Source organism: Mirounga leonina, unplaced genomic scaffold (assembly GCF_011800145.1).
Source record: "Mirounga leonina isolate KUSES-001 unplaced genomic scaffold, KU_Mleo_1.0 Mir_375, whole genome shotgun sequence".
Lineage (NCBI taxonomy): Eukaryota > Metazoa > Chordata > Mammalia > Carnivora > Phocidae > Mirounga > Mirounga leonina.
In genome coordinates, this window is record NW_023270717.1 from 227,146 (window position 1) to 238,651 (window position 11,506).

The 11,506-nt window shown below is 51.6% G+C and overlaps 1 protein-coding gene across 1 annotated transcript; it reads right to left on the reverse strand.

Moving 5' to 3' along the window:
* Positions 1-167: 167 nt before the first annotated feature.
* Positions 168-5,449, reverse strand: KLHDC7B (kelch domain containing 7B). Its single transcript, XM_034985942.1, has one exon. The coding sequence runs from the start codon at positions 4,791-4,793 to the stop codon at positions 1,161-1,163; it is 3,633 nt and encodes a 1,210-aa protein (XP_034841833.1). The 5' UTR covers positions 4,794-5,449; the 3' UTR covers positions 168-1,160.
* Positions 5,450-11,506: the final 6,057 nt, after the last annotated feature.

Consider the following 11,506-nt stretch of genomic DNA (forward strand, 5'->3'; position numbering starts at 1 on the left):
AAGCAAAAACGGAGCCAGATAGAGACAAACCAGGTCAGAGGGTGGGACAGGTAGCAGTATTCAGTCAGATTTATTTACCTTCCTATGGTGGATTCCAAAATAGGCAAAGGGGAACATTGTTTATTCATCCTGGGCACTGTGCTAGGTGCTCACATATGTGACCGTATGTTCTCACAACTCTCCTGAGTAACAGATGTTCATTGTCCCCATTTCACAGATGAGAAGAATGAAATTAGATGTCTCTTCTAAGTCCACAGCTAAAAGGGAAAGAGCTCAGGGGAAACCTGGGTCTCACGTAAGAACAGGCGTTGGTGGGAAGTGAGGCTGGCTTCTAGAGGGGCAGAGCAGGTGGGAGAGACCCCACAGAGGGGCATGAGCCCAAGTGGTCCTGGCCAGGCCTGGGCTGGGGTTACAGTCAGGGGCTGCAGACAGCAGAATGGTTTCATAGACAAGGGTTCTAGGCCTCTGGGATCAGACAAAGGAGGGCTACAGAGTTGTTCCCAAGGCCAAGCCAGGCTCCTGAGGCCTGAGACAAAGACATTTTCCTGGGGACTTTTCTGTTCCTTGTTCCCCCTTCCCACTTCCTTATAGACTCCTTGCCCAGCTTGGATCCCTAGGGACAAAAGACAGGAAGTGTGACTTGTTTCTAGCCACCTCCTTCCTCTGCTCAGCAGTCACTCAGCTCCTCCACAGGCCAAATCCTGGTCCTTAAGGACACATCATCAGTCCCTGGCTCTCAGAGTACCAGTAGACCCACAGACAGATGTTTTTCCAGGCAGTGTGGTGCTGCCAGAGGGAGCCTGGCCCTGGAGCCCAGAGAAGGAGAACCATCCTGGAGGAGGGGCTATGTGAGCCAGCTGAGGTGTGAGGGCAACAACTAAGTCATAAAGGCAGTAGACAGCATTCTGTGGTGGGAGGCTGGGAAACGGGGTAGGGATGGCCCAAAACCAGCTCACAGGTAGGTACAAGGAGCCTGAGCTCCCAGGGGGAGAGGTCTCTTTTAAGGGCTGGGGGGTATGGAAGGGGGAAATCATGAGTCTTATTAAAACAGAAAAAGAAAGCTGTCCCAGAAACAATGGCAGAAAGTTCTGGATCCCAGCCACCTTCTGTGCCCCACCTGCCAGCAGACCCCCAGCCCCAGGGTCTCCCCGGAGAGCAGCTCAGAGGGCAGTCTGCAGGGGGTCGGTGGCAGGCAGAGTCAGGATGAATGGACAGAGGATGCCCTTACTCCCCAGAGCAAAGGGCTGCAGCTCCCTGGCCTGGAACTGGGCAGTCCCCTCGGAGACCGTAAAGGTGGCCGTGACCTGGTGGTTGAGGCAGTAAATGGTGTTGCCCAGCGCGGTGCAGTGCAGTGGGGCCGGGTCGGGCAGTGGCAAGGAGGCCGCCCGGCTCCAGGAGCCGGTCACCGTGTTGTAGCGCATCACCGCAGCGCCCACGCCCCGCAGCAGGTCGAAGCGGTAGAGGAAGGCTCCCAACGCCACCATGTCGCTGGAACGCCGGTGGCTGGCGCTGTAGGGGCACTCATCCCATGCATCCTTCCCAGGGCTGTACCTCAGCAAGCGGTAGAAGAGGTGGCCCCCAGTGACATAGATGTCCCCACGGCAGGCCACAGCCTCGTGGGCCACAGGGAAGGTGCCTGCGGGGAGGGGCGCGCGCGAGGTCCAGGCGTCCGTGCGCGGATCGTAGCTCTCCATGCTGTACAGGCACTCGCCACCGATGGCGTAAAGCAGCCCGTCCAGAGCCACCAGCTTGAGCTGGGCCCGGGCCTGCTGCATGGGCCTCACCTGGCTCCAGATGTTGGTCAGCGGGTTGTAGCAGAAGACCTCGTTGGAGCAGACGGCCTTGGCACCGGAGCCTCGGATGCCCCCGGCCAGGAACAGGTAGTTGTGCATGGTGCAGAGACCACAGCCCCGCAGCGGGGCCTCCTCCGGCACCTGAGTCAGGGGCCGCCAGGTGTTTTCTCGGGGGTTGAACACGTGCAGGTGCGTGCGCGGAGGCAGGGGGGCAGGCCCCGGAGTAGGCGCCTCCTCCCCACAGGGGCCCCTGGTGAGCCCCGAGCGGCCCACCCGGTAGAGGCTGGGCAGCACAAGGACCCCCAGCACCGCCTGGCCCCGGCCAGTCCGAAGGCTCAGGATGCGCTCCCGGTCCGCCCCGCTCAGCTGCCGGTAGAGGTGCGGGTCTCCCAGCACGTGCAGCAGATTGTCGCTCATCAAGGCGTAGGTCTCCCGCAGCAGGCCGGGCTCCGCGTGCCGCCGGGCGAAGGCCAGGACGTCCAGGCAGTTGCCCAGGTCCGGGCGTTGTCGTAGAGCCGCGGCCGAAGCCGGCTCGCGGGCTAGGGCGCTGGGCTTCCGGGGCCCCTCCCCCGCCCCCCCGCGCCCCGGCCTCTGCAGAAGCACCAGGAGCCTGCGCGCCTCTTTCTGCTTTCCCGGGACCACTACCCCGCTGCCTGCAGGGCGGGGCTTCTCCCCTGGAGCCTCTCCCCGGCGCCTCGCGGACGCAGCCTGGCGGACGCCGCGCTCGGAGCTCTCTGCTCTTTCACACGCGCTGCGATTCCGCGGTGGCGGGACCGGCTGTGAGGCGCCCCTCCCAGTGGGGGAGGGTTGGGGGCCAGACTGCCTCCGCTCCGGGCGCGGTGATGGGGCCCCGGGCATTGCAGCTCCGGGCAACAGAGGGTCTTCTGCACGCTTCTCCTCGACTGCATCTCCTCTCGGACCTGAGGGAGGCTCTGGGATGGGAGCCTCCTTGGTCTCCAAGTGGCTCTGCTGTTGCCGACGTCCAGCCTCTGTGTCTGCCCCTGAGGAGCCATTCCTGACCTCCAGGCTGGGGGCGGCCCCTTCAGGGGCAGAACCAGACTCTCTGTTCTCAGAGGGTGCACCAGTGCTGGGATCTCTAGGGCTCTCGGGAGCTGCCCTTGGGGCTCTCCCTTGGGCTCTCTCTTGCCTGGGGAAAGGGTGACTCCTAAGAACCATGGAAATAAGATTTTCCCAGCTGGTTGAGATTTGCCCCTCCTGCTTGTCCTTGCGGAGAGCCACACTGTGGTCCTGTGCCGTAGGCCTTGACCCACTACTGGGGGCAGGGGACAGGGCTGGGGTTGCAGCTGAGGATGGCGCTGGGGCTGACACTAGGGCTGGGGCTGGGGCTGGGGTTGAGGCTAAGGCAGGGGACGGGGCTGGGGCTGGGGCTGGGGTTGAGGCTAGGGCAGGGGACGGGGCTGGGGCTGGGGCTGCAGCTGGGGCTTGCACTGGCCTGTGAGTTTCATCCTCCACAGGACCCTGGCTAACTCTGAGGGACAAAGAGTCTGAAGGCGAGGAGGTTGGGCCTACAGGTAAGAGACCTCCTTGGGGACGTACTGTCAGAGGGGAAGCCAAGGGTGGAAGGGGCTTAGGGAAGCGTGGAGAGGGTGTGGCTAAGGGACTCAAGGAGGGGGCTCCCTGGACGGTGTCTGTAGAGGGCTTTCCTCTGTCCTGAAGGCCTCCCTCCTGCTCACTGCTCTGCTCCCCCTGGCCTTGCTGGGATTCTCTCCCTTCTCTGACGCCGTGGTCCGCTTGCTCCTCTGTCCCACCGGGCCCTGAGCTGAAGAAAGAGCCATCTCCAGAGCCATTAGCCCCAGCCTTTACTGCGTTGTTGGCGTCTGTGGTCCCCCGCCCTTGAGACAAGAGTGGGTGTCCACACTGCGACCCCTCTGGCCATGGGCCTATGGAGCCTGGGGCCTGGCTGAAGCTCCTGGTGACAAGAAAATCCCTCCTCTCCCAGGGCCAGCCTTCCACGGAGGCTGGAGATCCCTGAGCCTCCCTGGGAGCCTGGGACCCAGGCTCCCTGCTTTCCAGAGCTAGGACTGGGGCTGGTTGGAGGCTGCTCTCCCTGCACCCCTTCTCTGTGCCCTCAGCCGAGGGCCCAGTCTGCGTGGTATGTGATGGAGGTGGCTCCTGGGGAACAGGGGGCCTCTGAGAGCCTGTGGAGAGGCTGCTACCTGCATCCACAGCATCCCACACGCTCACCACAGCGCCCAGGCGCAGGGAGTCCAACCTCGGGAAGTGGCGGTTTCTATCTCCTGAGCTGTGGTCCACCTGCCACCGCCGGCTGCTGGGGCCTCTCTCTAGTGAGCCAGGTGACCCTACACCTCGTTGCCAGGGACTGGTGTCCTGTTCTGTGGTGTGGACCAGGCCCTGGTGAGTTGGCACCTTGACTTGGACGCCTCCTGCCTCCACTTGTCCTTCCATCTGTCTGCCAGGACTCCGAGGGGTGAAGTGTATCAGGAGGGGGCCAGACATCCCCCCCACTTTGCTTCTACCCACAAGGGCAGTACCTGGCCCGAGAGGCTCCCTTCTTTTGCCTCGGGGGGCTTCTGGCTTGGCATTACCTTGCTGCTGTCCCAAGGCCCCTCCAGTGGTCACCTCACCAGCTGTCTTGAGTGGAGGTAGAGCTGTGGCAGCCAGACGGCCACCTCTCCGGAGCTTCGGATCCTGGGCCCCTGCTGCAGCCGGACTCCCCTGGCCACGTCCCGGAGGGTCTGGCTTCCCCTGCCCTGGGCTGCTTCCCTCAACACCACCACTGACCTTGGGCTTCAGGGGCAGGGCGGGCCTGGCTCCTCCCGCCTGTGAAGGTTGGGCCCCAGGGGCTGTGGGTGCGGGTGCTGCTGCCTCCTGGTCCTGCCCAGAGCCAAACCAGTGCAAGGCCAGAGCCGTGGCGGCCACCACAGCCAGCGCCAGCAGGGTCAGGACAGCGCCGTCCCAGTCATCCTCCCCGTCCCAGCCCCAGCTGAGGCCATCAGGCTCCGAGGCACCCTGGATCATGGTGCTGGGCTGCAGATGCAGCGTGAGGAGCCGGGTCAGCAGGCGGGAAGCTGCGTGTGCTTCCTGCAAGTCGGGCCTGCGCTCAGGTCTGCACAGATGGCATCAACAATGAGCTCCGCCCACAGGGCTGCCCAGTTAAGGTGGACCTGTGCTGGGGGACAGTCGCTCTGCCTGGCCTAGGATGGGGTGGGTCTCTGTGCCCGTGCCTGGATGGGGGTTTGTCAGTGGAGCTAGGCGGAGCTCTCAGGAGTCAGCATAATATCCAAGAGCTCCAGGAGCTCAGGGGCCTCTCCAGGCCCACCTGCCCCCTTCGCCTTGCCATGGGGTCCAGTGGCAAATGGCATTGTTCCTCAACACAGTTCCAGATCCCAGCCAACCTGCTTCTACCTACAGACCCTCAGACCCCCCCAAACTTCCACCCCATTGTTCCAACTCTGAGCCTGGGTCCAGCCTCAGGAGCTCTTTCAGGGAAGAGTTACCCACAGGGAGATGTTATCTGCAGCTTTAGCAACATGATGCAGCCCTGATGAAATTACCAGAAACCCAAGAAGACGGTTCCACTGTGGGCCAGCGGGGGAGGGGTGGGAGAGGCACACACCCCATCGTGCCAACACTGCAAGCTGGTCTCAGACTGAGGGAGACCATGGAGGGCATGCATCCTGACACTAAGCACTGCCTTAGAAAGTGCATCCTCGGGGCACCTGCGTGGCTCAGTCGTTAAGCGTCTGCCTTCAGCTTGGGTCATGATACCAGGGTCCTGGGATCGAGCCCCGCATCAGGCTCCCTGCTCCGCAGGAAGCCTGCTTCTCCCACTCCCACTCCCCCTGCTTGTGTTCCTTCTCTCACTTTGTCTCTCTCTGTCAAATAAATAAATAAAATCATAAAAAAAAAAAAAAGAAAGAAAGTGCATCCTCCTGTCACCTCAGGTGTGAAGTGGAGACTTGCACTGTTCTCTCCCAGGACGCATTAGGGTGCTTGAGAGGGGCCAAGGCTAAAGCCCCCATCTCCCCTCTTCCAGCAGCCTCTGGACTTCCCTTACCCTGAGTTCAGCAGAGATGGGATAGAGTTTTCTAAAGGAATTTTCTAAGCTATCAAGAGAAAAAAAATGAATAAAATAAAGAAAATCCAAAAGTTGTATTTCTCTATTGGCCTGGCTTATTACAACCCACCTGCCCTTTCTAGAGCCTCCTGGGCCTCCCCCTGCACCCTATGGACCATCTTGACTGCTCAGATGCCTCTTCCATGGTGCCCCCAGAAAGCCCTGAGCCCAGCCTGCTCTTACCCCTGTTACCTCACCAGCCAGCCCCCAGCATCCCTCAGAGACCCTCCTCTGACCCCAGGTAATCTATCAGCCTGACTTCTGGGTATCCCATCTCATTCCTTGGCCTTCCCTCATCTTAGCCAAATCACTCCACTCCAGCGTCCTCACTGGAACTCAGCCCCCTTACAGGTCAGCACGTAGATCCTTCTGCTGGGCATGCACTTGGCTTCCCTCAGCTTGGTTTCTCAGGGAAGGAGCCTTGTCTCCTCCATCTGCTTTTCACTTAACCTCATCTCAAGAATAAGTCTTGGGACAAGTGGGGCCCAGATATGAAAAAGAGCCAGGATCTCTGGGACAAAGCCAGACCCCCTACAACATGTATTCATTCCTTTTTCTAGGACACGGGACTTCTCCCTGACTCAGGCAGTGAGGAGATGGCCAAGGAGCGTCCCTGGCACCCAGCTTGGGCTCTGCTGGACCTCAGGTACCTCACCCATCTGGTCACCTCCCAGCTCCCCTGAACATATTAGATGACAGTAAGAGGGTGGAAGGAGGGCTCATGCCTTAAGGTGGACCTCAAGTTGGTGGCAGGGTTTATGGACATTGTACTTATTCCTATCCCAGTCTCAGGTTCTGCCTCTTGGTTGTTTGGGGTCCAGAGACCTTGAAAAGTTGGAGATGACAAGCCCACCTGCACCTCCTTATAGGCCATGCTATACCCTATCAGGCATTTCTACCAAGCTTCTGAAAATACCTGTTGTTAGCAGAGCCCCAGGCTGCTGTCAGAGAACAGGAGAAGTGTCCAGCAAGTGATACCTTAGGGTACTATGGGGGGAGGAACCAAGCACAGAAAATCACCCCAATCAATTTCACAAGGTGTCAAGGACTCTGATGGGTCTTGGTGGCACAGGTGACCAAGGAAGGGTCTAGTCCCATCCTCTGTGGAAAGAAAACACCTCTCTTTGTCAAAATCCAGGGGGAGGGCGAAACTCTACTGCACGGAGAAAATCCCTATTGGGAAGGTGACCAGGGACATGTTACCTCCCTAAATTGTGGGAGATTCGCCCTCCTAACTTCCCAGAGAATGTAAAAATGTAGTACTGCTGGAAATGTGACAGAACATGAAGTCACCTAGACAAATTGTGAAACAAAAATCGTTCTAGTTGTGCTATGAGACAATGTAAATATCAAAGTTACCATTAAGGGGAAAAACAAACATCAAGAAAGTAGATCTGACCATTAGTGGCATCCTGCTGAGGCAGAAATCCTGTTCCAGTCTACACAAGGAATAGAGAGGGATTCATGCCTAGTACCTGAAGCTTCTGTTTCCTCAGACAGTCCAAAACAGGAACGGATGAGTCTCCTGCTTATCAGCAACCAACTATCCATACACTGGGAGCCTAGGAATAGAAGATATATCCATGTATGAGCTGATCCACTGCAGCCACTCATAGAGGAACCCAGTGCTACCTGGTCACTGAACCTGGACAAAGCTGGATGGTGCCCTGGCCACCAGTGTGCCTTCTCTGAAACATTTAGTGGAAGAAAAGCACAGTGACATAATGACATAATTCCAAATGGAGAGCTAATATACATAAGGTGAGCAGCAAACCTCATCAAATGTAGGGTTTCTCTATTACTGGAATTTCTAAAAGCAGAAAATATTATATAATCAGAAATGATATAAAACAAAGAATATTAAAAAAAACAAAGAATATAATATATAATCCTATACTTAGAAGTATACATGTAATTTTATATATGTATAAATAAGTCTAGAATAATGTTTAAGGCTTAGAAAATATAAATCCCAGATTAAATAATCACACCCTACAGGGACTGCTTCTTAAGGAATTCATCTGACATGGGAAAAGATTTATACAAAGAAGAAAAAAGTTATGTAAAAAAAATAAACAATACAATATGATTTAAAATGGAAAAAAACTAAAACATGTAAGCATTCAACAATATGGTAATGATGAAAACATGGACACGACTTTAAGATGTGGTATTGAAAAACTTAAATAATTATTAATAATGTGGCTGTGAAGTTTAATACTGATATTAATGGAGATCCCATAATAGAAGAGGCATAGTATTTTAAAACAAGTTCAAAGTATGAGAAGGGAGAGAGAAGAAAGACATAAAGCATAATGAAAGTCACCTCTTGGGCGCCTGGGTGGCTCAGTTGGTTAAGCAACTGCCTTCAGCTCAGGTCATGATCCTGGAGTCCCGGGATCGAGTCCCGCACTGGGCTCCCTGCTCAGCGAGGAGCCTGCTTCTCCCTCTGACCCTCCCCCCCTCTCATGTACTCTCTCTCATTCTCGCTCTCTCAAATAAATAAATAAATCTTTAAAAAAAAAAAAAAAAGAAAGTCACCTCTTATTCCAAAAGGGTGAATATATATCTAAATCTTGAAATCAGTTGCTAAATTCAGTTCAAATGTAAGTTTAAATTTTTTTTTAAGATTTTATTTATTTATCTGAGAGAGAGAATGGCAGACAGAGAGCATGAGAGGGGGAGGATCAGAGGGAGAAGCAGACTCCCCGCTGAGCAGGTAGCCCGATGTGGGACTCGGTCCCGGGACTCCAGGATCATGACCTGAGCTGAAGGCAGTCGCTTAACCAACTGAGCCACCCAGGCGCCCATAAGTTTAAATTTTTTTTAATTCTAAATTGATGTATACATTTACCACATTCAGGGATTGGAAAACTTAATGTCATAAAGATGACAATTGATGAAAGACAATTCAGAGATTCAAAAGACCCAATGAATGTCAAGCAGGAGAAATAAAAGGAAATTCATACCAAGATACACCAGAGTAAAAAACTGCAGCAAAGACAAAAGATGGAAAATCTTAAGAGCAACCCCCCAAAAAAGACAGATCACCTACAGAGGAATGACAGTCTTCAGCTGACTTCTCAATGACAAAAAAACTGTAGGCCAAAAGACAATTTAATGAAATTTTCAATGTGCTGAAACAAAACAATCTAAAGTTCTATAGCTAGAAGACATATCTTTCAAGAATGAAGGCAAAACAAAAACCTTTCCAGACAAACACTGAGAGTCTTCAATGAAGGAAATGCTAAACTAAGAATGCCAGAAGGAAAGAAGAGCAAAAACAACAAAAATGGCAAAGATGTGAATAAATCTAAATGAGCATTGACTTTATAAAACAATAATAAGTTCTTGTGAATGTCTTAATTATTTAGAATTAAAAGAAAAACAATAGAATCAATGAAACCAAAGTTGGTTCTTTGCAAAGATCAACAAAACTGACAAGCCTTTAGCTAGACTGATGAAGAAAAAAAGGGAGAAGACACAAAAAACTAAAATCAGAAGTGAAAGTGGGAATGTTACTACCAACCCTACAGGAAAGAAAAGGGTTATAAGAGAATACTGTGAACAACTGTACACCAACAAATTAGATAACCTAGATGAAATGGACAAATTCCTAGAAACACACAAACTACCAAAACAGACTCAGAAGAAATAGAAAATCTCAATAGACCTATAACAAGAAATGGAATCTGTAATCAAAAACCTCTCAACAAGGGCACCTGGGTGCCTCAGTTGTCAAGCGTCTGCCTTCGGCTCAGGTCATGATCCCAGGGTCCTGGGAATGAGCCCCACATCAGGCTCCCTGCTCGGCGGACGGCCTGCTTCTCCCTCTCCCTCTGCCTGCCACTCCCCCTGCACTTGCTCTCTCTCTCTTTCAAGTAAATAAATAAAATCTTAAAAAAAAAAAAAACTCCCAACAAAGAAAATTCCAGGATTTAGATGGCTTCACTGGTGAGTTCTACCAAACATTTAATGAATTAACACCAATCCTCTCAAACTCTTCCAAAAAAATTGAAGAGGGGTGCCTGGGTGGCTCAGTCGTTAAGCGTCTGCCTTCTGCTCAGGTCATGATCCCGGGGTCCTGGGATCAAGCCCCGCATTGGACTCCCTGCTCCACAGGAAACCTGCGTCTCCCTCTCCCACTCCCCCTGCTTGTGTTCCCTCTCTCGCTATCTCTCTGTCAAATAAATAAATAAAATCTTTAAAAAAAAAATTGAAGAGGTAGGAATACTTCCTTATTCTGTAAGGACAGCATTACCCTGATACCAAAGCCAGATAAATACATCATAAGAAAAGAAAATTACAGACCAATATCCCTTAGTAATATAGATGCAAAAATCCTCAACAAAATACTAGCAAACTGATCCAAGAATCCATGGGTGGCTCAGTCGTTAAGCGTCTGCCTTTGGCTCAGGTCATGATCCCAGGGTCCTGGGATCGAGCCCCGCATCGGGCTCCCTGCTCAGTGGGAAGCCTGCTTCTCCCTCTCCCACTCCCCCTGCTTGTGTTCCCTCTCTCACTGTGTCTCTCTCTGTCAAATAAATAAATAAAATCTTTAAAAAAAATAATAATCCATATTAAAGACCAGGAATGCAAGGGTGGTTCAACAAAAGAAAATCAATCAGTGTAATACATTGATTAGAATACATTAATTATTAGACTACATTAATAAAGGGAAATTAAAGGGAAAAAAATACATGATCATCTCAACTGACACAGAAAAAGCACTTGACAAAATCCAATAAACTTTTATGACAAAAACACTCAGAAAACTAGGAATCAAAAGGAAATACCTCAACATGATAAAGGAAATTGAAGAAAAACCCACAGCTAACATCATACTCAATGGTGAAAGACTGAAAATGTTCCCTCCACCTACGATCAGAAACAAGGAAAGAATGCCTGCTTTCACTGCTGCTATTCAATACAGTACCAGAAGTACTAGCCAGAGCTATTAGTGAATAAAAACAAATAAAAAGGCACTCGGATTCAAAAGGAAGAGGCAAAACTCTCTATTCACAGATGATATGATCTTATATATACGTAGATAATCCCAAAGAATCAAAAGAAAGCAACTAAAGGTAGTAAAAAATTTTTCAGCAAAATTGCAATATACAAGAACAACACACAAAAATCAGTTGTGTTTCTACACACCAGCAACAAACAATCTGAAAAGGAAATTAAGAAAGCAGTTCCATTTACAGTATTATTTAAAAGAATTAAATAGTTGGGAATAAATCTAACCAAGGAGGTGACAGACTTGTATGCTGAAAACTACAAACATTGCTGAAAGAAATTAAAGACTAAATACGTTCATGGATTGGAAGACTTGCTATTCCTAAGATGTCAATACTATCTACAGTGATCTACAGATTCAATGCAACCTCTACCAAAATTCAAATGCCCCCTTTTGTAGAAATGGCAAAACTAACCCTCAAATTCATGTGGAATTGCAAGAGGCCTCAAATAGCCAAAAAAAAAAAAAAACTTGAAAGAGAACAAAATTAGAGAACTCACGGTTTCCAACTTCAAAACTTAGTACACATCTACAGCATTCAGAACAGTGTGGTACTCACACAAAGATGGACATACAGACCAATGGAATAGAAAT

What these genes read in the sequence shown, in the direction of transcription:
- KLHDC7B (XM_034985942.1), bottom strand. Translation starts at nt 4,793, where the DNA reads ATGATCCAGGGTGCCTCGGAGCCTGATGGCCTCAGCTGGGGCTGGGAC.